Below are 27,460 nucleotides of genomic sequence, written 5' to 3' on the forward strand. Positions count from 1 at the left end.
CTAGGGCTGTTATACAGAGACACCCTGTCTTGAAAAACTAACAAAAAATCCAATTACTTGGATACTACATTAGAGAAATACCTTTATTTTTCAAAGATTTTTTAAATGATTGTAAATTTTAAAAATCATTTTAAATTACATGTGTATGTGTGTAAGTTAGTAAATGTTACTACAAGGTTTATGGAGGCCAGAAGGTGGTGTTGGGTCACCTGAAGCTGGAGTTACAGAAGATGGTGAGCTGACCAAGGGGGGTGCTGGGAATCGAATTTAAAACCTCTGTAAGAGCAGCAAACTCCTAACTGCTGTTTTTGGGGTTTGTTTTGCTTTGCTTTTTTGTTTTTTTTCCAAGACAGGGTTTCTCTGTAGCTTTGGAGCCTGTCCTGGAACTAGCTCTTGTAGACCAGGCTGGTCTCAAAATCACAGAGATCCACCTGCCTCTGCCTCCTGAGTGCTGGGATTAAAGGTGTGCGCCACCACCACCCGGCATCTGCTGAGTCATCTGACCAGCCCCAAAGAGAAATTGTATTAAAAAGAACATCTGGTACAAGTGCTCTTAACTACTGCTGTTAGACATGTAAACTGGGAAGTGTGTTTTGACAATCAATTTGGCAATATTTCAAATTTCCTAAAAAAAAAAAAAACATTCATATGAACTGGTAGGGTGGTCTAAACCTGTAAGTTCATTACGCTAAGGGAGGGAGTATTTAGAAAGATCTTGAGTTCCAAACCAGCCTGGGCTGTATTTAAGAAATTTTGGCTGGATGGTGATGGCACATGCCCTAAGGAGGCAGAGGTAGGCAGATCTCTGTGAGTCTGAGGCCAGCCTGCTCTACAGAGTGATATCTAAGATGGGCTCCAAAGCTACATAAAGAAACCCTGTCTTAAAATCCCTCCCCGCCTCAAAAAGGAACTTGCAGGTGAAATGGTTCAGCAGATAAAATGGCTGAGTCTAAAGACCTCAATCCCCACTCATGTGGGAAAGGTGAGAACTAACTCTGACTTCTCCTTTGGCTTTTACATGCACATGTGTCATGCATGTAAACCAGTCTTCCAAATAAACACACAGAAAAATCGCCGGGCTGGGGGTGATGGCATGCTGGGGGCACAGAGGCCCTGTATTCACAAAGAAGCCCTAAGGAAAACCGGGAATGTTGAACACACAGGGGCCTCTGCTCAACGAGGAGATAATAACCTGCTTTCCTGCCCAGAAGGCTGGGAGGAGATTTTTTAACAACCGCGTGACCATTTTGCTACGTAGAGGCAGACCTCACCCACCTTTTGCTATAAAGGCAGACCTCGCCCCAATTCCCCAGAATGATTGATTATTCCAGACTCTTCCCTCCGTGGACCCTTCCTTACCAGTCCTTAGGAGACGCCACGTGTTCTTTCTGGTCTCTAATGCTATTGGTCGGAGACCACACTAGCTTCTAGGCCTTGTAGCCAGAGAACACCCCCCCCCCATCAAGGTCACGTGTAGTTCGTCAAAGTCTCTGCTTAGTTACACCTTAAGCTTTATTGTGCACGAACCTGGATTGGACTGACTGTTGCCAGCAAACCTTTTCTCGAATGGTACAGTGTTTTAAATATGCCGACAATGAACTGCCCGGCATTAGATTCCCCGAAATCTGATCCAGGTTGACAAAGTCAAACTGAATTGGCGCTTCCCTGTGTGACACTTACAGGTACACCCATCAGTGGTGTGCAAAGATAGGTCTAAGATTTCGGCCTGAGAGGGACTTTGGCAAGTCGGGGACCATGCGGGACACAGAACACGCCATGCAGAGAGCTTGGGGAGTATGAAGTTTTATTTAGCAAGAGGGTACTGGAAAGGTTTGGGAGAGTACCGAGGAAGAAGGGTGAGAGGAGATGAGAGAAACAGAAAGGGAGAGAGAAGAGAGAGGAGGAGGGGAGAGGCAGAAGAACAGTGGAGAGATAGGAGAGGGTGGGGAAGAGGTTTGCCTTAGGGCGCGAAGAGAAACTGAGGGTGGGCAGAGCTTGACTCTTAAAAAGAGAGGGTACTGACAGGGAAGGCCAGTATAATCCTAATAGTAGGTGGATCTCTGAGTTCCAGACAAGCCTGTTCTAGAGAAAGTTCTAGGACATCCAGGGCTACACAGAGAAAACTTGTCTCTAAGGAAAAATAATCACATTAAGGTGTCCCACACAGTGCGCATGCCTTTAGTTCTGCGGTTCTCAACCTTCCTGATGCTGCAACCATTTAATTTCCTCATGTTGTGGTGACCTCCAACCACATCATGGCTACTTCATAACTGTAATTTTGTTCCTGTTACGAACCCTAATATAAGCAAAAAACTTTATTCTACCCATGGAAAGAATCAGTTGGCCCAATTTCACCATTAGGAATTTATTTTAGTAAACTTTAAATGGAGAGTATTATTATAGAGATACTAATTTTCATTTATATGATTAGACAAAATAACTAGCTTTTGTATGATAATCAAGAAAAGACTGGTCTACAAGAGCTAGTTCCGGGACAGGCTCCAAAGCTATAGAGAAACCCCTTCTGGCTTTGAACTCACAGAGATTCACCTCCCTCTGCCTCCCAAGTGCTGGGATTAAAGGCACATGCCACCACTGCCCAGGTTCAAGTCCCTGCACCCACATGGCAGCTCACATCTGCCCGTTGGCAGCTCACATCTGCCCGTAACTCCCATTCCAGGGGATCTGGCACCCTCACACAGACATACATGCAGCAAAACACCAAAATAAAAATAAATATATTTTAAAAAAAGCGATCAGGCCTAAATCTGGTTCTGGTGGCACACCTCTCTAATCCCAGCACTCTGGGAATTGAATTGGGTCCTCTGGAAGAGCAGCTAGTGCTCTTAACTGCGGAGCCATCTCTGCTAAACCATCTCTACAGCCATTAGGGACCGATCTCTTAAAGGTTATTCTCTACTACCTCCTAACATACTTATTCTCCAACTTTAAAAAAAAAAACTTTTAAAATTGGTCTTTTATTCAATCTCCTCTTTCAAAAAGAAATCATTCAACCAAGAAAAAAATAGTTAAGATATTTTGGGGGGATAAAACCCTTGAAACAAATACATGTCTGTAAAATTTAATTCAAATGCTAATATGTAATGAAAATATGCTATATTTAAAGCTTGTTAGTTGTAAAATTCTGAATTAAAAATATCCTGGAAATTATACCATTGAAAGGACAGAAGTTAGCCGGGCAGTGGTGGTGCATGACTTTAATCCCAGCATTTGGAAGTCAGGTGGATCTCTGTTCTGTGAGTTCGAGGCCTCTTTGGGGGGGGGAGGCAAAATTTTATGTGAATTATACTTCAGTAAGGATGTTAAAAACGAAATAAATCTTAGGAAATTTATTCCAGTAAATTTAAATTTTGACAGCATATACTTATGTAGAAGAAAAACAAGGAAGATGGATTGGGTGCCCAGGGTGTGGTGATGCACACCTTTAATCCCAGCACACAGAAGGCAGAGGCAGGTAGATCTCTGAGTTCTAGGTCAGCCTGATCTACAGAGTGAGTTCCAGGACAGCAGGACTACACAAAGAAAGCCTGTCATGAAAAAGAAAGAAATGTCAAGAGCATCCAACAGGATAGGAGCAATTATGCTGTCTTTGGGGGCTGGTGAGATGGCTCAGGGGTTAAGAGCACTGGCTGCTCTTCCAGAGGATGGTGGTTAAATTCCCAGCAGCCACATGGCAGCTCAGAACTGTCTGTGGCTCCAGTTCCAAGAGATTCGACACCCATACACAGACATACCTGGAAGCAAAACACCAATGCACATAAAGTAAATTATAAAAGAAATGCTGTTTTCATAAAATGCTAGGATTGCATGAAGTAGATAGGGTTACTTGGTGGATGTAGAATCTCTGAAAATATTTCATGCAGATAGCAAAGAAAATAATAGAGGAGTTTACGGAATAAAGTAAAAATAAAACAAAAAAGTAGATCTCCAGCTGGGTTGTCAGGGTCAGTGGTGTGTTTGTTTGCTTGGCAAGTAGACATCTGCTTCTCATCTATTCTTTTTAAATACAAAGTCTGTTTATTTTTCCTCTTTTGAAGATGGATTTAGAAGATGTTCATATCTCAATGTCAGGAGCTCCCGTTCCCAATCAGCTGCCTAGAACAATCCTGCAACCATCTTTACAAAGGCCTGGCACATCTTCCTAGCAGCTGACAGGGTGCTTCATTGCAGGGGTTGTCTGGGCAGCGGCCTCTCAGGCCTTCACCGGAGAACTGGACCGGGCCCTGAGTCAGCCACAGCCCTGGCATTGCCATCCCATGTGCCTCTGAAGCCTACCTGACACTCCCTTGCCAGAAATCAATTGTCATGTAGGGTAGGGGACCAAAGAGCAGAAACTGCTCAAGTGCCTTCAGCTCTCAGCTTCCCTCCTAGGCTAGGGCTCACGGTTGGATGCTAGTCTCAGAAGCCTGGCTGTCAGGGTGCGTGCTGGCCAAGTTCAGTGCAAGTTAGAAGTGTAGTGATGGATTCCAATTTTTTTGTTGTTATTGCTTTTGTCTTTCAAGATAAGTTCTTTGTGTTGCCCTGTCTGTCCTGGAACTTGATCCGTAGACCCGGGTGGCCTCAAACTCAGAGATCTGCCTACTTCTTCCTCTCAAATCCTGGAATTAAAGGTGTACACCACCGCTGGTTTTTTTTCTGGTTTTTCTTTTGACAGGTTTCTCCGTAAAACAGCCCTGGCTGTCCTGGAACTCACTCTGTAGATCAGACTGACCTCAAATTCACAGAGATCCACCTGCCTCTGCCTCCTGAGTGCTGGGATTAAAGGCCTGCACCACCACTGCCCAGCCAATTTTGTTTTTAACTCAGTAACTGAGAATGAGGGTTTCTATTTTTTTGTTGTTGTTGTTGTTATTTATTTATTTTTCAGGACAGGGCTTCTCTGAGTAGCACTGGAACCTGTCCTGGTACTGGCTTTTCAGACCATGCCGGCCTCTGCCTCCCGAGTACTGGGATTAAAGACATGCGCCACCACCGCCCGGTTTCAAAGACTCCTTGTGGTTACAGTGTAGCCAAGCCAGAGCTTCGGTGTTTGTTTTCTTGTGTTACTTGTAACCTTACCAAAGTGTGCAGACCCTACCTCATTAGAATCCAGAAACTATGAACCACGTAGCTGCATGCAGACTGGACAACACTGTTTTAAAGGGTCATGTTTCTTTGTTTCCATTTTAACATATTAGGGAAGAAAAGGAAGTAGTTGTATGTAGATGTTTTCTCAAGTCATTATTTTTGTCCAGACTTTAAATTCTGAGAATATTTTTTTTCTTCTGTTTACTTATCACAATACTCTTAGTTTGTCCACAGTTTCTTGAAGTCGTTTAGACTACATGCAGAATTAAGACTTCCCCAACTGCTTGCAAAGATGCTTTTGCTTACCAGGCCCCACACTTCTATTTGCTGTTTCCAGACCTTTCTTGTTTCCTTACATAGGTGTGAAAAGTTGTCTTTGGATTGTTGAAATACTACTTCCTAGGCTCCCTAGCCCAATTAAGGAAGCTACTTACTCTCCTTTGGCTTGGGTTCCTCTCATTTTTTTTTTTTTTTACAAAAATTGAGATTCTATATCGCACTGGCTGACCTCGAATCGCACCCCCGCCCCCAAAACACACACACACACACACACACACACACACGGTTTCTCTGTGTAGCCCTGGTTGTGCAGGAACCACTGCCCCACCCCCTGTGCTGTTGCGTCACCACACCTGGCTTCTGACACCTTAACGTTAAAGCCGAGCTTCATTTAGGTCTGCTTTCCCGGCCCTCCCGGCCCAACACTGTTTGGAGCGTCATCGGGATCACTCAAACCCCCACGGTTGACGCGCTTCTGTCATCGGCGAGTTCCGATGTTCACGTGGGTCATCACCTCTGCAGGTAGACCGGGTCTCAGCAGACACCAATTCACGCGCACCTCCACCTACGTGTGACTAAACACTGCGGAGGACGGAAGCCAGTCCCGCAGCACGCGGACGCAGACGTCAGACGACGGTAAACACACGGAGACGACGTGGGACAATCTGACGGCCCCCCGCGCCCTTCCTTCACAGTGCAGCAGCCCCACCCCTCCCCACCGGAACTCCCCCCTCCGCGCTCGGCGCGCCCACGCACGTCAGCGCCGAAGCTGAGGGAGCCGCCCCCCTCCGACGCCGGCAGCCAGCGCGACACGCGCATGCTCACTCGGCGGGGTCACGGGCGGCTCGGGGCGCTGCAATCTGTTGCGCCGCCCTCGGGAGCCGGCAGATCCGGGTCTCGTGGCTAAGAGTGACGTGGTCTGTGGAATCCAAACAGAGGGGAGGAGGCCGGCGGCGGCCAGCAGCAGCGGCAGCGACAGCGGCGTCCGGAACGCTCCCGGCTGCCACCCTCCCCGCCCGCCGCTTGTTTGGGCGGGTGAGTGTCCCCCTGGCCCACCACCCTCCTCGGCGACCGTCTTCGCGTCGTCGCTTCTATTTCTATGCCCGCGCGCTCCCGGGGACCGCTGCGACAGAGAGCGCAGCTCCGGCTGGGCGCTGCACCCGGGGAGCCCGCGGCCGCCGGCCGGGCAGCCTGCCGCTGGGCTGGACGGGCACCCGCACTCCGGGTGCTCTCACTTTCGGGGCCCGATAGGCAGCGTGGGCGTGCAGGGATTTGGGACAGTAACCCCGAAAGTCGGGCGGTAGCGTTCGCCTGGTGGGTCCGATGAAGTCACCCGGACGCGGGCCTTTGTTGTGGTGTCTGATAGCTGCCATCCTGAAAGCCACAGCTCCTTTTAGCCTCCATTGTGCTGCGGATTTAAAAGAGTCCCCTTTCCTGTGGGCTCTGTATGGGGAACTGGGCTGAAAATGAGCAGGTAGCGGCAACACCGTTATTGGAAGGAATGCAGGGCGATAGCCTGGCAAGGGCTTGAGATCCGAGTCGCTGCTTAAAGCCGAAGTTTTCTGAAGTAGCTGTTTAAACGTTGGGATTTTAGCCAAGATGATACTTGCTAACCGTAGAGAGGCGGCAGGATGTTTTCAGTTGCCCCAGTTGGAAAAACAGAGAATGTGGTCTTAATGGAATGTCTTGGGTTTCCGTCTGGAGCGCCGGATGAGCCCCAGGAAGCATTTATACCTGCATTTGTAGAAGAGACCCTCCCCATCTTTTTGCTGTCTTGTCAGAAACTGCTAGTAGCTTTTCGTACAACAATTTGGAAAAGCTGCAATTTTCCAAGTGTTGAGTCTGGAGACGCTTAGGAAGCATTCTTGCTGCCCTGGTCTGATGTGGAGGTTAGGGAAAGCAGCTGCATGCGCTTCAGCGCTTCAGGTGACTCAACGCTCACGCAGATTCCTTTAGTGTGGTCGCCCACCCTTCTGCTGCCCTCTGTTCTCAGACCAGAAACCAAACTTGGGTGACCCAGCGCGGTTTAAAAAGGGACATCTTCCCCTCTCCCAGATCCTTTAGTGGAAGTGTTTCTGTGGTAAGCGGTAGGAAAGAACGGGGAAAAAAAAAAAGTCTGATTGCTTTCCATCAAATCTGGGAAGAAGTCTTAGGAATTTAGATTCTCTTTGAAGTGCATGGCCTAGGGCAGTAACGGACCTGTTACCAAATCTTTTCCTTCTGTGTAGGTCATGGGCTTTTTTTAAATTTTATTTTTACCATACTTGGAATGCTCTTGCTACAGATACAGGGAATTTTGTTTGTTTGTTTGTTTTGTTTTTGCACTTCCCCCTTTTTAGCTTAAAAGAAAAAAAACACTTTGTACTATCCTAAAACATTATTTTTGCTTGTATGACATGTTTTTTTTGATGAGTGGAGAAAATGTTAGACGTACATGAGGAGAAAATAATAATTCTGCCACTCAACTTCCCAGATGTTAGTTTATATCCTTCCAAATACTTTTGCATTTGTTTTATAAAAATATGCTATCGTGCTGCATTTGCTTTTTTGTTTTGTTTTTGTTTTTTGGAGACAGGATTTCTCTGTGTAGCCTCGGCTGTTCTGGAACTCACTCTGTGGACCAGACTGACCTGAGCTCACAAAGATCTGTCTGCCTCAGCCAAGGCGAGTACCACCACTGCATTGTTTTTTAAAAAATAAATTTATTTATTTTGATTTAATGTATATGGGTATTTTGCCTATATTATGTCTGTGCATCTTGTGTGTTCCTGAGTGCCCAGGAAGTGTTAAATTCATGGGACTGGAGTTACAGGTGCTGGGAACCGAACCCAGGTTCTCTGCAAGAGCAGCTAATGCTCTTAACTCTGGAGCCATCCTCCCCCCAACCATGCATTTGCTTTTTTCTGTGGGCTTCTTATACTGGCGTTCTCTCTGTCTCTTTCTTTCTTCTTTTTGGTTTTTCAAGACAGGGTTTCACTGTAGCTTTGGAGCCTGTTCTGGAACTAGCTCCTCAAACCAGGCTGGCCTCAAACTCACAGAGATCCGCCTGCCTCTGCCTCCCAAGTGCTGGGATTAAAGGCATGCGCCACCATTGCTCGGCTATTTTTATTTTTTTTTTTATGTTTTAGAGACATGGTTTCTCTGTGTAGACATTGCTGGCTGTCTTGGATCTCACTCTAGACCAGGCTGATCTCAAACTCGGAGATCCACCTAAGTGCTAGGATTAAAGACATGTACCACCGACTACCTGCAACTGCCACCCCCCAAAATAAATAATTCTTTCTATCTATCTATCTGTCTATCTATCCATTCATCCATTTTTTTGCAGCTATGGACTGTGGACCTTTTCAGGTAAAATCCACTGTTGAAAAAAACAATAGTTTTTTTTTTGTTTGTTTGTTTGATTTTTGATTTTTCTAAACAGGGTTTTGAAAACTTGCTGTGTAGACCAGGCTGGCTTCGAGCTCACAGAGATCTGGCTGCCTCTGCCTCCCTAGTGCTGGGATTAAAGGCGTGCATTGTCTGTGCCACCACCCAGAAACAGCTATTAATGCCATGGTTCTGAAATTTTTCCTCCCATGTCTCTTTGGCGATGATGTTAGATTTAAGAACTCAATAGACATGGAGTGACATGTGAGGTTTCACTTGTTAAAGTCTCAAGGGAGCGAGTGCAATGTGGAATCTGAGAAAAGTCTGATTTAGTGGTTCCAGTCAGGTAAGTTTATGTGCAATCCTTAGTTATAGCATTCCAACTGCAGAGGAGCTGTTAGCACCCCAGCCCAGAGGCCCTGGAGCTATTTTACTTTGCTCAGAACACTTAATGTACTTCATTAGCATTGGGAGTGTGCTTTCTGGTACAGGGTTTTTGTTCTTTCTAGCTACTGATGCCAAAGGAGAATGCCCTCTTCACCCCAGCTTCAAAGGCTAAGTACCATGAAGTATCCTAAATCTGCTAATGCAATTCGGGCTTCTGTCTTAGAAGCTTTCTTAAGACCTATAAGTTTCTATTGTCATTATCTCCTGAATAACTAATTCCACAGGCTTAGTACACTCTGACTCGGTTCAGTTTTCATTAATTTTTACAAGTCTTTTTTTTTTTCACAAAATTTTTACATTTGTGAAATGTGCATCTCTGTGTGTGTGTGTGTGTGTGTGTGCGCGTGTGCATGTGCATCTGTGTGCCAAAGGAAGCCAGAGGAGAATATTGGACTCCCTTGTGCTGGAGCGGTTGTGAGTTTGGTTATGACCTAATGCCAGACAAGGGGATTAGGAATCAAACTGGGTCTTTTGGACAAGTAGCAAGTGCTCTTAATGGCTGAGCCATTTCTCTAGCCCCTTTAATTAAAAGAAGTTATAGCACACTGTATGTATTCTTTCCCCACCCTGTTGCTGCCATCCTTGCTAGACTGTCCCCATCTCTTATGTGGTCAACTGAAGTAACTTGCTGGCTTCTCTTCAACATCGGCTGCTTACTGTGCTTTCTCCCATAGCAACCTAAGAGATTCCTTAAAATGTAAGTTAGATTGTCGCACACACAGAGATACACACATACACACGCGCAGGCACACACATGCAAACACTCCTCCTCGCCTCTGCCTTCCTTTCTTACCATGCTTGTGTGCCTGGATTCTACCTAGTCCTGTACAGGAGTCTGGCTGCATCAGAATATTTCCGCTTTCCATCCCTTTTGTTGTGTGTGATGCTAGTGTTGGAGCTGACTTAAGGTCTTTGCTCTTCCTGTACCCTGGGGCTTCAGTATTCTCCCAGTTTGCTTTAGCCAATTCATTTCTGTCATTCAGGTTGTAGCTCAGATGTCGGCTTTCCCGAGAAATGACATCATTTCTCTATTCTTTTTTTTTTTTTCATTTTATTCACAGCATTTCCTACTACGTGGATTGCCTTAATTTTCAGGGTTTTTTTTCTATTTCAAGCTGAAAGGTGGTGTGGACCCCTTTCACCCTAGCTCTTGGGAGGCAGAGGCAGGTGGATCTCAGTGAGTTCGAGGCCAGCCTGGTCTACAGGTTAAGTTCCAAGACAGCCAGGCCTACACAGAGCAACCCTGTCTCAAGGGATAAATTCTGCGTCTGATGGCAGTGCTTCAGGTTTGTATACTGGAACTCTGACTGTTGGCTGGATGAACTGTGGACGTACGTATCTGTGCTCTTCTTTAGGCCTGTTCTTTCTCAGAAGACTAATGTTCAGCTTCTTATAGGACACTTTTAATCCTTGGTGTTTGAGTCAGAAAACATTCTCATTCTATTTTAGACCTATGGAACCTTAGAGAGATTGGTTCCCAGAATCTGTATTCTCCTCCAATCCACTTTTCTGTAGTGTTGGAAATTTAACCTAGGCCCTTGTGCCCAGACCTTGTTTTTTTTTTTTTTGGAGGGGTTTTATGTAGCCTAGGCTGACCTGGGACCTGTCTTAAACTTCTGATCCTACTTCTTCCACCAGGCTTTGTATTTTTTTTTTTTTTTGAGGTGGCGTCTCCATAGCGAGGGCTGGCCTTGGTTAACTGGAAGTCTTCCCGTCTCTTTCCCCCAGAGGCTTCCCCAGTGTAATTACAGACATGAACCACCACACCCAGCTCCAAATTTGCACTTTCAACAAACCCTTTGGGTGATTTTATTTTACTGTTCAAGTTTGAGAATGTTTCTTGGTGTTTTATGTCTCTTTTTCTGGAAGATAGTTCTTTTATACTAGTTCTGATTTGGGGGAACAGTATGTTAGATAAGGTTACAATGCTAAGTATTACTCTTTATTTTTCATGTAGCTGCAGAGCAACCTAGGTGTAAGTGTTCCTACCCACATCTTACAGATGAATACACTGAGACATAGTGAATGGTTGAAGCCCAGTTCTGTGCTTCCTCTGCTTGTCTCGCTGCTTGTGAGCTACAGCGTTTAGAGCCGCACACACAACTTTCACTAAGCTGGGTTGTTTGCTGTTAAGATGTATTTATTGTATGCATATGGGTATATTGCAGCACTCACAGAGGTCAGAAGATAGCACTGGATCCCCTGGAACTGGACTTGTTCACCATGTTGGTGTCAGTCCTCTACAAAAGCAGCCAGTGCTTTTCACTGACAAACCATCTCTCCAGCCCTAAACTGGGTTTTCATTAAGGACAGATAGTATTTTCTGTCCTATTTGCAGTCTACCTGGAAGATATATATATATATATATATATATATATATATATATATATATATATATATATATATATTTTTTTTTTTGGAGAAGTTTTTGTTGCTGCTGTATTTGCCTGGAGTTGCAGAGTTAGGAGACGATTTTGAGAAATACTCTAAGCATAACTCTATTTCTGGTTACTCAGGATGCTGAGGTAGGAGGACTATTTGAGACTAGCATAGGCAGCATAGTGAGGCATTGTTTCTAACGGAGCAGCAGCAACAACAACAGAAGACCCTGAAACCTCCCAGGTCCTCTTGCTTTGCTCTGTGAGCCTACAGGTAGCTTGAAATCAGTTGGAGTGTTTTTTTCTTCCTTGTGCATTTCTTTATCTTCTTCCCATCAAAAAGATATCCTTGACGATGAGGTCATTTGTTTCTGCATCTGTTGATGTGAGTGTCTTACTCTTTGGACTGCCTAGGACAAGCATAAACTCCAGAGTTCTCAGAGCAAGACCTTTTGCAAATGAGACTGGTGTTCTAAGTCTTCTGTCTTGTTAGCCTCGCCCTTTCCAAGGAGGCTTAGGTCACACATGCTGCTGGCCAGCTCTGGCCTCACTTAGGGACCTTGGGCTTCTATTAGCAGCCCTGTATTTCTCCATCTATCTCATGCACTTGTTACTGCAAAGTTACAATGGGCAGTAACATTTAAAACCAACTGCGTTTTTGTCTCGTGTTTTTTAATTGTTATTTTTATTTTATGAGTATGGATGTTTTGCTTTGTCTGTCTGTGCACTGTGTAAGTGCCTGGTGCCTGAGAAGAGGGCATTAGATCCCCTGGAACTGGAGTTACTGATGGCTGTGAGGCACCATGTAGGTGTTGGGAATCAAAACTGGGTCCTCTAGAATCTAGAGTAGCCAATGCTCTTAACTGCTGAGCCATCTCTCCAGCACTTTCTGTTTGTTTTATTGCTTTGTTTTGTTTTTTGAGAAAATCTCAATATAGCCCATGGTAGCCTCTTAACTTCCTTCCTTCTCTCTTCTGTCAGTGCTAGAAATTGAATGGAAGGCCTCTTATAAGCTATGGAAAGACTCTCTCGTTAAGCTCCATGTTAGACCCACTAAACATGTTTTCAACTGGCTTTATGTCATAAAATGTTTTAAATAAAATCGCTTGAAGTTTTTAGTTCATTCTGGGAATGAAAGTAATTTCGATGCTTATAAATAATACCACGAGCAACCATGTTAACTCAAACTTTGAAGAATTGCAGCAAGCAGTTTAATTATAAAACAAGCCATACCAGGGTGTGGTGGCACATCTTTGATCTCGGCACTCAGGTGCCAGAGAAAGGCAGATCTCTTGATTTTGAAACCAGTTTGATGTACCTGGTGAGTTTCATCCCAGGCAGCTACACAGTAAAGCTGGGGGGAAAAATAAAAGAGTTGGAGAGATGGCTTAGAGATTAAGAGCACTGGCTTTTCTTCCAGAGGTTCTGAGTTCAGTTCTCGGCACCCACATGGTGGCTCACAACCCTCTGTCATGAGATCTGGTGCCCTTTTATGACCTGCAGGCATATACAGGCAAAGCATTAGACATAGTAGATAAATAAATTCTTAAAAAAGTAATAACAAATAAGTATAAAACAAACCATATTTAGAACATTTTAATGACTCAAAATGAGATTAATTGTAATTCAGAAAATCTAAGCAGTATGCATATACTGGGATGTGCTTAGAAAATCCACAAGAAAGCTTGTATTAGAAACTGCCTCTGAGGAGAGCTCTTTCCATTTGTTTTTTTCCTGGAGTGGCAGGATGACTTATTTGAAAGTTTTTAATTTGAAGTATGTGTTGTTTTAAAATAATCAGCTCTGAAAACATGCATATTTTTCTAAACCAGCATTTAGTTGTAGAGTGGAGCTTATACACATGTATTTAGTAATATTTTTAATGAGAGTGCTTTTATTTTGGAGAAAGTTTTCCCCTGTTGCTTATTTTCATACGGGATTTTCATTTCCCTTTTTGCTTTTTTTCAATTGCGGTGAAAACACAGATGGGTTAGCTGTGTGCTAGGGCAGAGTGGAGCTGCTTTCCGCTTGCCTGCGCTCGCTGTGGGGCAGAGCTCCTGGGCTTTCCCACCTAAAGGTGCTCTTCAGCTGGATGTGGGTGCAGCAAGCATCTTCACCGCGTACACTCCAGAACTCCAGAGGTCAGTGCTTCAGGGCTAGTGCCTTTTGTCGTCCATGACATTTGGGTTTTTGTTTGATTGATTGATTTCATTTATTTGTTTTAAATAGGGTCTTCCTATGTAGCCCTGGCTAGTCTGGAACTCACTATGTAGACCAGGCTGGCCTCAAAGTCTTAGAGATCTGTCAATGTCTGCCACCATCACAATCAGCTGTCATTATATTTGATAGAGCTCACTAATTCTAATACAACTCTTGAAAGCTACTTTATTAGCCTTTGTATGCAACATGTCCAGAGTAATTACAGATATCTAGTGTGGCTAGTGTGGATTTGGTTTTTTTTTATTATTTGTTTTTGTTTTTTGAGACAGGGTTTCTCTGTAGCTTTTTTTTTAAAGATTTATTTATTTATTATGGGTACAGTATTCGGTCTGCATGTATGCCTATAGGCCAGAAGAGGACACCAGACCTCATTACAGATGGTTGTGAGCCACCATGTGGTTGCTGGGAATTGAACTCAGGACCTTTGGAAGAGTAGGCAATGCTCTTAACCACTGAGCCATCTCTCCAGCCCTCTCTGTAGCTTTTGAGCCTGTACTTGAACTCACTTGATAGAGCAGGCTGGCCTCGAACTCAGGAGAACCACCTGTCCCTGCCTCCTAAGTGCTGGGATTAAAGGCATCCACCACCACCGTCCGGCTTTTTTTTTTTTTTTTGTGTGTGTGTGTATGTGGTTTTTCTAGACAGGATTTCTGTATGGCTTTGGAGTTTGTCCTGGAACTAGCTCTTGTAGACCAGGCTGGCCTTGAACTCACAAAGATCCACCTGCCTTTGCCTCCTGGGTACAACCCCACCACCCCACTAGTGTGGATTTTTTTTTTCTTGTAATATGATGCTTTTCTAGCCCCCACTCCCCCTGTATGTGTGTATTGCTGAGGACTGGACCTAAGGCTTTGTACACAGTGGGCAAGTCTGAACTATAGCTTTGCCCCCCCGGAGTAGTAAACACCCTTGAGAAGAAATTTTAGGAACTATTTTCAAAATTTGAAACTTGAATGATAGTGAAGACAAATAAATAGTTAATTTAATTGAAACATTATTTGGTCATTTATGGTGATTTTTTTTCCCCTGTGCCTTGACCAGGTAGAGAGACTCTTGTAGAATGTCCATGAGTTAAGTATAGCGAGAAAGGATGAATCAGTGGAACTTCAGAATAGGTAGTCCACTTTCTTCTTCCCTTCCCTCCTGTGCAGGAGAATAATATCCACAGTCCCTGGAGGATGTCAGCAGTGTAAGGCAGCACACAGCTGAGGGTTAAAGATCCAGGCCACTCTCAGTTTCTAAAGAACTCTAAAGAATTCTCACTTGATCCTTGCACACTCCTTTAAAGTGAATAGTTTCTGTTGTTATCAGTCCTGCTTTATAGACAAACTAAAGGCCCCAAGGCTAATGATTTATTTCTCTCAGTAACTTGAGTCCTTTAAGACACTTTGTGTGCTAACCCCTTGATGACTTGGTAAATTGTCTAAAGTGATTTCTGGAATGAGTCAATTACAGATATTAAAAAGTCATTTAGAAAAGGCTTGCCAGGAACTGGTGGTATGTACCTTTAATCCCAGCAGAGGCAGGCAGATCTCTGAGAATTCCAGGCCAGGCTGGTCTACAGAACGAGTTCTGTCCAGGACAGCCAGGGCTACACCAAGAAACTGTATCTCGAAAACAAAAACTAAAAAAAAGGCAATGTTGAAAACATTGTATTATCCAGAATGTCTGTATTTCTTCAAAAAGTATCTTTGAAACCTTAACTGGCCACATGATACTATTAGGAGGAACTCTTGTGACACACAGCCTGAACCCCAGTACTTCACTGTGGATGCAGGAGGTCAGCGCCTCAGGCAAGGCTTCCGCATGAGACCCTGTCTTAGCACCTCTTCCCCACACTTTCTCCAGACAGAGCCTTAGAAGTTTGCTGCTTCTGTCTCATCGACATAGCCACTGTGAAGGGGACTTAGTTTCTGGAGTGTGAGCAAATGTTTGCTGTAGTAGCTCAAACACACTCAGAGTGAACTGGAAGCAAGAGTAGGCTGCCTCTTCAGCAAACACCCAGCTGGGAAGCGGTTGTGCATAGACACTGGCGTTTGTAAAGTGCACAGCAGGAAGCTTCTGTGTTGACAAACAAATGCATCCTTTCAGGATGATTTCGGTGAGGGCTAAGGAGAGAGCTGCTGGTAAGCCTTACATTTAGAGAGTGCTTCCTGAATCGTCCTGTGCTCAGCCTGTGCATGGGGAGAGCACTAAGAAAGCTCGCCTGTGTTTGGAAGAGTGCAGGACAGGGCCAGCCAGACTGTTTTGTTTTGTAGTGAGCATTGGATCTCAGGCTGCCTTTAGATAAGGACACAGGTGATCAGGTACCTTTCATAGATAGACAACCCCAAAAGCACTTTCAAAATTCTGAGACTGCCCTCCTATCAGCTGGCCTAGAGTTCAGAAGGTTGAAGGGCAGAATGCCTAGGAGCTTCGTGGTGCTCCCAGGTTCCAGAGGGACTGCATGTTCTGTGGAAGCTGGCCTTCCTATGGAAGCCTTCCCTTCACAGATAGCTGACTGTCACAGGTTCCTGTCTGTTGAACGTTCTGTCCCGGGATGAGCCGTACACTGACTGTGGCCCTTGTTTAGTTGGTAGTCAGCCTTGTGCTTGGCAGGAACTGTACCCCTGACCTGCATTCCCAGCCTGATGGTACTTAGGTAAGCTTTTGGGTTTCAGATTTACTTTTTATTTATTTATATTTATTTATTACTGTTGTTATTATTTGGTTGTTTGAGACAAGAGTTTCTCTGTGTAGCCCTGACTGTCTTGGAACTTGCTCTGTAGACCAGGCTGGCTTCAAACTCACAGACATCTGTCTGCATCTGCCTCCTGAGTGCTGAGATTAAAAGCATGTGCCATCGCGCCCGGCCCAGCTCAGATGTCTTTAATATATGGGAGTTTTATATATATTATGTATGTTGCATTGATTGATGTGCGCACGTGAATGCAGGTGCTTACAGAGTCCAGAACAGGATGTCAGTTCCCACGGAAGTGAAGTTATGAACCACCTGATGCGGGTGTTAGGAATTGAACTTGATATGTGTATTTAACTACTAAGCCATCTCTCCAGACCCTAGACTTGTTTACATTTGTGACAGGAATCTAGGGGTGAGCATGAGTGCAGTGATGGCTTGTGTGGAGGTCAGAGGACGGTTTGAGAAAGTCTCTTCTCTTCCACTGTGTGGGTCTGAGGATCAAACTCAGTGTTGGTCTTGGCAACAGGCCCCGTTACCCACTGAGCAATCTGAGATAGGACTTTAGACTTTGGTCTGACACAGGAGTAAATATTGATGGGGGGCTATTAGAATGGAATGAGGTGTTTTATATTTGAGAAGGACATGAATTTTGTGAGTTTTGGGAGTGGGCAGGGGTGATCTGCCATGGTACTAATGTGCCTACTTCATACACTGAAAGTCTAGTCACAAGTGGAATGGGAGATGAGGGCAGAGAGCCCCACAAGGTGGCTAGCGTTCTTGTGAGAGAGGCCCTGAGCTTCACCTTTCTTGCCACTTAGTAACGCAGTGAGAACGTCCCATTAATGTGCAGAGAGCAGGCCCTCCCCAGACACCAGTCTGCCATTTACCTGACCACCTTGGACACCTGCACATAGCTGGTCTACACACACGGACAAACAACATGCACATAACTAAAATAAGTTAGCCTAGGAGATATGTGTGTTTGTGTGTATTTTGAGCTTTTTGCTGAGGTTGGACGGTGAAGTAATTTATAATGTTTCTTTGGGCAGATATTTGTGTGCTGGAATGAAATTACATTGTGTTAAGTAATTTTAGTACTTCAGCTCTCAGAGGTGGGGCTGCCCGTTGGTTCTTCTGTATCTTCCTGTAAACTCTTCTGCCTGTTGTTAGGGTCCCTAAGGATTTATTACCGAAATTGTTTTTAGGAAAGGAGAAATGAGAGGACTTGAGGCCCGCTTCTGTGTGCCGTGTGGTTTTGGGCAAGCCACTGAAACTCTCGGACCTTAGTTCCTTCCTCTTTATTTCAGTATCTTTTCTTTTACATTTCTCCCCCTGCCATTATTTATTTACTAGAGACGGCGTCTTCTGTGTAGCCTTGGCTGACCTGAAACCTCACTGTTCAGCCCAGGTTGGTCACCTTGCAGATCTGAGGCACCATGCCCAGCTAGCGCTCTCTTTAAATAGGTAAGGGCCTGGGAATGTAACTCAGTAGTGCCTGCCTAGCCGCATGAGCCCTCGATTCGATACTCAGCACTATACTACCTCAGCCTTGTAGTCCGTGACTATAATCCCAATAATCCCAACACTTTGCAGGTAGAGGCAAAGGATGAGGCTCTTATTCCAGCACTCAGGAGGTAGAAGCAGGTGGATCTCTGTAAGTGTGAGATCAACCTGGCCTATGTAATGAGTTCTAAGCCAGCCAAGGCTACATAGTGAGACCCTGTCTCACTTGTAAGGTGCCATTTGTTGCCTATATACCCAAACCTTGCTCCAGTGTCCCTTAGTGCCTTCCCAGCCGCCGTGCCCCTGTTTGTGTTTCCATTCAACTTCTGTACAACTAGATGTTTATTGTCCTTTTTATTGCTCTCTTCCTTTTCAGTAATATGTGTTCTGAAAAGGATACCTTTGAAGTTTGGGGACCCCCCTCATACACAGGGTTTCTCTGTAGACCAGGCTAACCTTGAACTCACGTGTTGGGATTAAAGGAGTGTGCCACACCGCCCTGCATTTTTTTGGTCTTTTTAAAATGTTAGGATATACTACTGGGCGTGGTAGCACACGCCTTTAATCTCAGCATTCCAGTGGCTAAAGCAGCTGGGTCTCTTGAGTTTGAGGCCAGCCTGGTCATCAGTGTGAGTTCTAGGATAACCAAGACTACACAGAGAAACCCTGTCTTGAAAAACAAAACAGAAAGTAAGAATATAAGGTGGGTTTTGTTTGTTTGCTTGTTTTTTAAGCTGTGTTTATCTGTGTCTAAATTAGGACAACTTCCGGGAGACAGTTCTACCGCAATATGGGTTCTGGGGATTGAATTTTGTTTGTCAAGCTTGACGGCAGATAGCATTTAAACCACTTTTGACGATCCAGAGATAACTTTTTTCATTGATTACAATTGGTTGCTATGATAGGAGTTGGGGGAGTTTTGACTCCTAGGCAAAGAATAATTGATATTTTAGGTATAAGATAGGTTTAATTTCTTGATAATTGAACTATCTTTACTACAGCTTTGGCAGTTTTTAGCAGTAGTGGGCAAGCCTCGAGTCTGTCTTTTCCTTGCCTGTTTCCCAGCAGAGATGCTAGTGTTGTTCAGAAGTGTGTCGTTAAGGTGGGCAGTGGTGGTGCATGCCTTTAATCCCAGCCCTCAGGAGTCAGAGACAGGGATCTCTGCGTTTGAGGCCAGCCTGGTCTACAAAGCAAGTTCCAGGACAGCCAGAACTGTTACACAGAGAAAACGAGAAACCCTGTCTCGGAAAAAAAAAAAAAAAGTGTGTGTCGTTAAGTAACGGAAAGCCCGGGACTAGCTGTCTAATTTTTGTAGCATTCTGAAGTTGTCTTTGTAACCTTGAAATAGTTGTAATTTGCATAATTGGTCCTGTGTCAAATGGGTACTGAAGCCCCTTGTGGCATTTACACTGTGACTTCCTGTCCAAGGCCTGTCATATACAAGACATTTGAGGGTGATGAAATTGCTTTCATACCTGAACCAGTTTTCCTCTTGAGATAGCTGTAGCTCAAGCTGTCCTCGGACTCACTGTGTAGCCAGAGATGATCGTGCACTTCTTTTTCCTGTGTGTGGATGCCTGGGAAAGCCAGAAGACCATGAATTCGTGCACTTCTTTTTCCTGTGTGTGGATGCCTGGGAAAGCCAGAAGACCATGAAGATTATCTTCCTGAGTTCTAGTTGTGTATGCGCCTGCAGATACCCTCGGAATCCGGAAGAGGCCATGAGTGCCATGAGTATGAGCTGCCTCACCTCTGCTGAGACCAGAGGTCAGGAACCCTGCCAGAACCAGGTTTGCTCTTAGCTACAGTGCCTTCTCCATCCCAGCCTACCCAGTGCTGAGGATCAAAGCTAGGCCTTATGAGTGCTCGGCAAGGCTCTTCCCACTCATCCTGCGTCCCAGCCCACACTCCCCCTTTTCATACAAGGTTCTCGTTAGGTAGTGCTTGACTGGCCTAGAACTTGCTTGAACACAGAGCTATTTGCTTCTTCTCAAGGCAGGGTTTCACCTTGTGCTTATAGCTGGCTTTGTGACCCAAGTTTGAACCCCAGAACCTTTGAAAAAATGTTGGCTATGGTGGCACACATCTGTAATCTCAGCTCCTATGGCAGAGTGGGTGGCATCACATTGCTTCCATGTATCCACACTGTGTGCTACTTGCTTGCTAGTCACATAGTCACCATTTACTTATCAGTGGTCAAGATCACTGTATTCAGTTTACTAACAGGCCTGGATGCAGGAGTAGTATCCCGGTGATTTGAATGCTGAGAAGAAGCTGTAAAGAGTTCCCTTTCAACGAGAAGGTAGAAATTCTCAATCTTATAAGGAAACAAATATGCTGGTGTCACTCTATGGCCAGAGAGAGTTTTGTGTCTATGACATTGTAAAGAGGGAAATGAAATTCATGTTAGCTGTGCTGTCATAGATCAAAATTTAAAAAAAGGTCCACGGCTCATAAAACACTTTGAGAAGCTTGGCGGTGGTGGTGCACACCTTTAATCCCAGCACTTGGGAGGCCGAGGCAGGTGGGTCTCTGAGTTCAAGGCCATCCAGTCTTTGGAGTGAGTTCCTGGATAGGTTCCAAAGCCACAAAGAAACCCGGTCTTTAAAAAAATATTGAGTTGTACTTATCCCTGGAGATAATGACTCTAGTAAAAGAAAGTAAGTTCTGGTCTGGGGCTGTGCTATAGCTCAGTAGTACACAGTACAAGTGTCTAGGCTCATCCACATGATAAAGACAGGGGGCCTGGAGAGAGGACTCAGCAGTTGAGAGTACTTGTTACACAGTCGTGAAGAGAGTTCAGACCCCAGCACTGGTGTGTGTGTGTGTGTGTGTGTGTGTGTGTGTGTGTGTGTGTGTGTGATCCCAACTCTGAGGAGGGCAGACACAAAACCATGGCTGTCCCTTGCTGGGTTCCTGCCTGGCAGAGAAAGCACAACCCAGATTCAGATCCTCCAATGGATTAGGCAGAGATGCCAGAAGAGGATCCCCAGTACCCTCTTGTGTCCTCTGCACACACATACACACATACACACACACAAGTTTTTTTATTTATGTATTTATTTATTAAGTATACAACATTCTGCCTCCATGTACGGATGTACACCAGAGGAGGGCGCCAGATCTCATTACAGATGGTTGTCAGCCACCATGTGGTTGCTGGGAATTGAACTCAGGACCTCTGGAAGAGCAGCCAGTGCTCTTAACCACTGAGCCACCTCTCCAGCCCCCCACAAGAAAGTTTTTAAACAGAAGTAAAACTTGGAAATCTTTAGAGCATACACATTAAGTTCAGAAGACACAGGCTTCAGAGACAGGATCTTGTTCTGTCTAGACTAGCCCAGAACTGGGCTCAAGTTGTTCTTGTCTCATCTCAAATAATGGGGCTGTAGCCTCATGCCGTTCTCTTCTTCACGTCACAAGAAATTAAACTGTACAGTGAGGAGTCTCATTTCTCTCCCCTTTGCACGTAGCCCATAGGGTATGGAATGGGTTTAAATAACAAGATGGTCTGGGTGTGGTGGCACACACCTTTAGTTCTAGCACTCAGAAGGCAGAGGCTGGTGGATTTATATAAGTTCCAAGCCAGCTTGGTCTGCAGAGTTCTAGGACAGCTGGAGCAACACAGATCAAAGCAAAGAAAGACAGAAAGAAAAAACAAACAAAAATATGTGGGGTTTAGGGCTGTTTGTATTTATTTTTTCATAGATAAGTATTGTAATGGTTTAATAAAAGTTGCGGATCCTCAGGGAGCTGCAGTGGCAGAAACTTTGCTGCTGTAGGTCCCTGAGCGGTGAAGGGAAAAGGAGAAGAGAGAAGAACAGAGAGGGAGGGAGAGAGGAGAGACAAAAGCTATCTCTTTGAGAGGGAGATAGGAAAGGAAGAAACTCAGGCTGTAAGCAGGAAGATCTACCTGCCACAATGGATGGGGGAGGGAGTGGGTGTGGCTTGTTTCTTAAAGAGACAGAACATCATTACAAGTATCCTTTCCATTATTAAAAATGTAGCAGGGCGGCTTACTATATGGGGCCTTTTGTTTGAAATCCTTTAAACGTTAATTGTGTGTGTGCATTGTGTGCACATATCATGGAGGTCAGAGGACAGCTTGCAAGCATCAGTTCTCTACCATATGGTTCTCATGAATTGAATTTAGGTTACTAGGTTTGTCAGCAGGCACTGTTACCTTTCTGGCCATTTCATCAGCCCAGTATTTTTTTTTTAAAGGTTTATCTTACTTTTATGGTGTATATGTGTGTGTGTCAGTGGGTGTGTTTCTGTACTTCTGAGGCCACTGGAATCAGCTGATCTGAAGACAGTATGGAACATGACTGCTCTGCTCTTGCTACTGATTGCTAACTGATTTGGCCGAGTCGCAAACTACTCTTCAGTTTTATTTCTTTAAGGAATCAAATCGGCTGTGAGCAGCATTCTCAAAAGCACACTGCAGTAGAATCACATGTCTCTTTCCTGACCTCCACAGTAAGCAGGCCATTAAATTTAACCCTGCCCCCAAGGTGAAATTAGGCAAGGTGAACCCACATACCAGGCCTGAGTATTTGGTAGATTATAAACTGACACTGGAAAATTTCCTCACTGGATATAGAAGCAGCATGATTCAACCAACTTACTATTGTCAGATGTCACTAGGAAAACTCTTGGTTGAGAGAGGCTGACCAGCTCCGCAGCACTGGGGATTGCCGTGGCTTCCTGCCAGCCATCCAGCATCATTTTGTTGCTTTTCCTTACTATAAATTGTTTAGAAGTAGGCGGGCTTGAAAGCTTGCTGTGTAAACCGAATTTTTCCTTTGTACCACATAAACGGTGTATCAGATTCTACATACAATTAGGTTGTTGTCACAAATAGTAACTTCATTAGAAAAGTACTGACACTGTAAGATAAATGTTTAGTGTGAGTTATTTCCAAATTTCAAAGTAGGGACTTTGAAATGAGGCCCTTACCTGATTTCATTCTGCTCAGAGCCATTCTTACTTATGCCCTTGTGTAATTCCTTCAACTTCCCTAGATTATCTGGAAATTTTTTAAGTGTGTTTCTAACTTTTAAGCTATTTATTGATGTGTGTGTGCGCGCACGCGAGCACCTTTGTGATTAATGTGTATCATGTGACTGCAGGTACCCATGGAGGTCAGAGGGCATTGAACTGGAATTACAAGTAGATATGGGTGCTGGGAACTAATTTGGGCCATCTGCAAGGTTTTACAGCATTTACAGGCATGTGCCACCATGCCCTCCTTGTTTATGAGGTTCTGGAAATCAAACCCTGTGTGCCAGGCAAGCCTGCTGTCGGTAGAGCTGCAGCACGAGGTCCTGGCTTGCACATTTTTAGGAAACATGTCTTGAAGCCGGTTGTGTTCCCAAGGATTGGGCCCTTTGCTTTGACGTCGGTATTGTTGCCTAACTTCAAGGATGTCGGCTAAAGAGGCAAACAGCCTTCGCAGCAGGGAAGGTGGGAAAGCAGAGTTTTAAATGCCTCCATCAAAGGCCTCTTTGAGGCTGATTCCCAGCATTCTGACTCATGGCCTTGTTAAGTCTTGCCCAGCACAGTGCAGCTTCACAACGTCTCTAAAGCGAACGTGAAGTGAGATTGGTTGCAGTGTCAGCTTCAGTTGCATGTTGACACTCTCGTTTCCTAACTAACTCTGTCCTTTCTGTTGAAAGGAAAAGTACTTGTTTTGTTTTTTGTTTGTTTTCAGACAGGGTTTCTCTGTGTAACAACCCTGGCTGTCCTGAAACTCACTCTGTAGACCAGGCTGGCCTTGAGCTCAGAGATTCACCTGCCTCTGCCTCCCAAGTGCAGGGATTAAAAGCCTGAGCCACCACGCCCACAGAAAAGGTTATTTTAAGATGGGAACTATAAAGTGGAGATTGAATAGAACTGAAAATAGCTGTTTCCCGATAGAAAGTCCTGTAGAGGTATAGTACTGTTAAGTAGTGTCCTAGTTTAAAAATATTCTCATCTATAGAAGCTAATCAAGATGAGCATAAATTAAGACCTGCCTATACATTCCTGGTACGTAAAGGTATAAACATCATCAAGAATTCCAGCTGGGCAGTGGTGGTGCACCCCTTTAATTCCAGCCCTCGGGAGGCAGAGACAGGCGGATCTCTGTGAGTTCGAGACCAGCCTGATAGACAGAGCGAGTTCCAGGACAGGCTCCAAAGCTACAGAGAAACTCTGTCTTGAAAAACAAACCAAAAAAGAATGCCATAGGACTGGAAAGATGGCTCAGCAGTTATAAATGCTCTTCCAGAGTTCCTGCGTTCAGTTCTCAGCCACCACATGGTGGCTCACACCATCTTTAATGGGATCTGATGCCCTCTTCTGGCATAAAATTGATAGAACACTTATATTTAAATAAATTTTAGCAAAAAACAATTCTTTTTTTTATTTTTCTATTTATTGAGTTCTACATTTTTCTCTGCTCCAATCCCTGCCTCTCTCCTCCCCACTTCAACCCTCCCCACAAGGTCCCATGCTCCCAATTTACTCAGGAGATCTTGTCTTCTTATACTTTCTACTTCCCAAGATTAGATCTATTTAAGTCTCTCTTAGTGTCCTCATTTTTGTTTAAGTTCTCTGGTATTGTGATTTGTAGGCTGGCTTTCTTTGCTTTATGTTTAAAAACTACCTATGAGTGAGTACATGTGATAATTGTCTTTCTGTGTCTGGGTTACCTCACTCAGAATAATGTTTTCTAGTTCCATCCATTTTCCTGCAAAATTCAAGCTGTCATTATTTTTTTCTGCTGTGTAGTACTCCATTGTGTAAATGTACCACATTTTCTTTATTCATTCTTCAATCAGGGGGCATTTAGATTGTTTCCAGGTTCTGGCTATGGCAAATAAAGCTGCTATGAACATAGCTGAGCACATGTCCTTGTGGCACGATTGAGCATCCTTTAGATATATACCCAAAAGTGGTATTATTGGGTCTTGAGGAAGGTTGATCCCTAATTTTCTGAGAAATCGCCACACTGACATCCAAAGGGGTTGTACAGCTTGCATTCCTACTAGCAGTGCAGAAGTGTTCCCTTTTCCCCACAACCTCTCCAGCATAAGTTGTCATCAGTGTCTTTGATCTTGGCCATTCTTACAGGTGTAAGATGGAATCTCAGAGTTGTTTTGATTTGCATTTCTCTGGTGACTAAGGATGTTGAACATTTCCTTAAGTGTCTTTCAGCCATTTTCGATTCCTCTGTTGAGAGTTCTCTGTTTAGGTCTGTACTCCATTTTTTTTTATTGGATTATGTGATCTTTTGGTGTCCAATTTCTTGAGTTCTTTGTATATTTTGGAGATCAGACCTCTGTCTGATGTGGGGTTAGTGAAGATCTTTTCCCATTCTTTAGGCTGTTGTTTTGTCTTGTTGACCATGTCCTTTGCTTTACAGAAGCTTCTCAGTTTCAAGAGGTCCCATTTATTGTTTCTCTCAGTGTTTGTGCTACTGGGGTTCTATTTAGGAAGTGGTTCCCTGTGCCAATGCGTTCAAGTGTACTTCCCACTTTCTCTTCTGTAAGGTTCAGTGTGGCTGGCTTTATGTTGAGGTCTTTGATCCATTTGGACTTGAATTTTGTGCATGGTGATAGATATGGGTGTACCAAAAAAGAATTCTATAAATGTATTTTTAGTGAATGCTGTGGCTTGAAGAAGTAAGGGAAGTGTTGAGATTGATGGTGACTGATACGGATTCTTTGGGAGGAGAGACAGGTCAAATTGAATTCTGTTAATAAATTTAAAGGCAGACTTGTAGAGAGCTGTGTTTGCACTTGTGATGAATTGTCCGGGATAGTAGCAAGTCTGTCTTTTCCAATTCTGCTAGTGCCAGGCTGGCTTCAAACTCACAGAGATTGTCTGTCTCTGCCTCCCAGGAGCTGGGATTACATTTTGGTATTTGAATTTCATTTTCAGAACATTTTAGTGAAGCTGGGTATGAAATGCACCTGTAATCCCAGGATTTGGGAGGTGGAGGCGGAAAGGTTGGAGACGAATCTGGGCTACATAAAGCCTGGTTTGGAACAACACTGTGTTAGCAGAGGAAGATTCATCTAGGAGGAAGGAAAGATGCGGGCTAAGTCACACTCTGAAGGGCAAATTTAATCTGCCTATAAACATTGATATTATTTCAGATACCTCATTTTTCTTTCAGAATATTTTTTTTTTTTTTTGGTTTTTCGAAACCGGGTTTCTCTGTGGTTTTGGAGCCTGTCCTGGAACTAGCTCTTGTAGACCAGGCTGGTCTCGAACTCACAGAGATCCACCGGCCTCTGCCTCCTGAGTGCTGGGATTAAAGGCGTGCGCCACCACCACCCGGCTAAATTTTTTATACATGTATTTGTGTATCTGCATGAGTTTACATGTACCACATGCCTGTAGTAGCCTACAGAGGCCAGAAGAGGGTGTTGGATGCCCTGGAACTGGAATTCCAGACAGTTCTGAGCTGTTCAATGTTGGTGCTTGGTCCTCTAGAAGAGTTACAAGTACTCCTAACTACTGAGCAATCTCTCTGTACCTCTACCCCCTTTTTTCTAACTATGTAGCTTTAGACTTGTGTAGTTGAGGCTTGTTTTGTATTTTCTGCAGCCTCCTAAGTTCTGGAATTACAGGTATGCATCACCATACTCAAAATCAAGCATAAAGATTGCTTTAAAATTTGAATTTTTATTTCAGTAGCAAATAAAGTTTAGGAATTAAGTAAATAGGCCATAGTATCAGGGACAAGTCCAGTTAGAGCACCCAAAGATACTTATAGGAAGTTGTTCTGCTGGCAGAAGGACCAGTAGCTTGTGCAGGCTCATAATTCATATAATAAAGTTGTAATTACTATATAGGAGAAATAGTTTCATAAGGTATATGCCATTGATAAATGAAGCCTGATTAATAAAAACTCAGAGACAGAAATTGGGGTTCAACCTGAAGGTCAGAACAGCACAACAGCCAGTCACTGGCTCTTACCTCTACCTCAGACCAAAATGGTGACCCTGCCTCCAGGAATCTCAGAATGAGACTGAGAGTTGTCTCTTCCTGTTTTATAATCTCTACTTCTGGGATTAAGTACGTCCACCACTACTGCCTGGTTTCTATGGCAAGCTAGTGTGGCTGCTGAGGTTAAGGGTTAAAGGCCAGTGTCATTGCTGCCAGGTCTATAAGGCTGACCAGTGTGGCTGTTTTACTTTTCTGATCCTCAGGCGAGCTTTATGTATTAAAATACAAATGAAATGCCCCTACAAATAAATATGGATTATACATAGCTTAAGTAAATATTGTAAATCGTGCAGTGTATGAATTTTTCATAGCTGGAGAGAAGCTCAGCAATACTCTTAACTATTATTTTCTTTCTTCCTAGGTTTAAATAGTTGAGTAAGATCAAGCTGGGTGACCATGGCTGAAGGTGGATTTGATCCCTGTGAATGTGTTTGCTCTCATGAACATGCGATGAGAAGACTAATCAACCTGGTGAGATGGACAGAGTCCTGCAAAG

The 27,460-nt window shown here is 44.2% G+C and overlaps 1 protein-coding gene across 2 annotated transcripts in view; it reads left to right on the forward strand.

The window, feature by feature from the left end:
• The first annotated feature begins 6,150 nt into the window (after positions 1-6,150).
• Smim14 (small integral membrane protein 14) overlaps positions 6,151-27,460 on the forward strand; it is a 41,722-nt gene continuing 20,412 nt past the window's right edge. Inside the window, exons 1-2 of one of the 2 annotated variants that reach the window (XM_075943397.1) lie at positions 6,151-6,402; positions 27,326-27,435. In XM_075943397.1, coding sequence (XP_075799512.1) covers positions 27,361-27,435 — 75 coding nt within the window. In that variant the 5' untranslated portion in view covers positions 6,151-6,402; positions 27,326-27,360. Of the gene's footprint in view, positions 6,403-13,578; positions 13,703-27,325; positions 27,436-27,460 lie in introns of those variants that run through there. The other variant, XM_075943398.1, reaches the window with a different exon arrangement.

This window comes from Microtus pennsylvanicus, chromosome 12 (assembly GCF_037038515.1).
Source record: "Microtus pennsylvanicus isolate mMicPen1 chromosome 12, mMicPen1.hap1, whole genome shotgun sequence".
Taxonomy (NCBI): Eukaryota; Metazoa; Chordata; class Mammalia; order Rodentia; family Cricetidae; genus Microtus; species Microtus pennsylvanicus.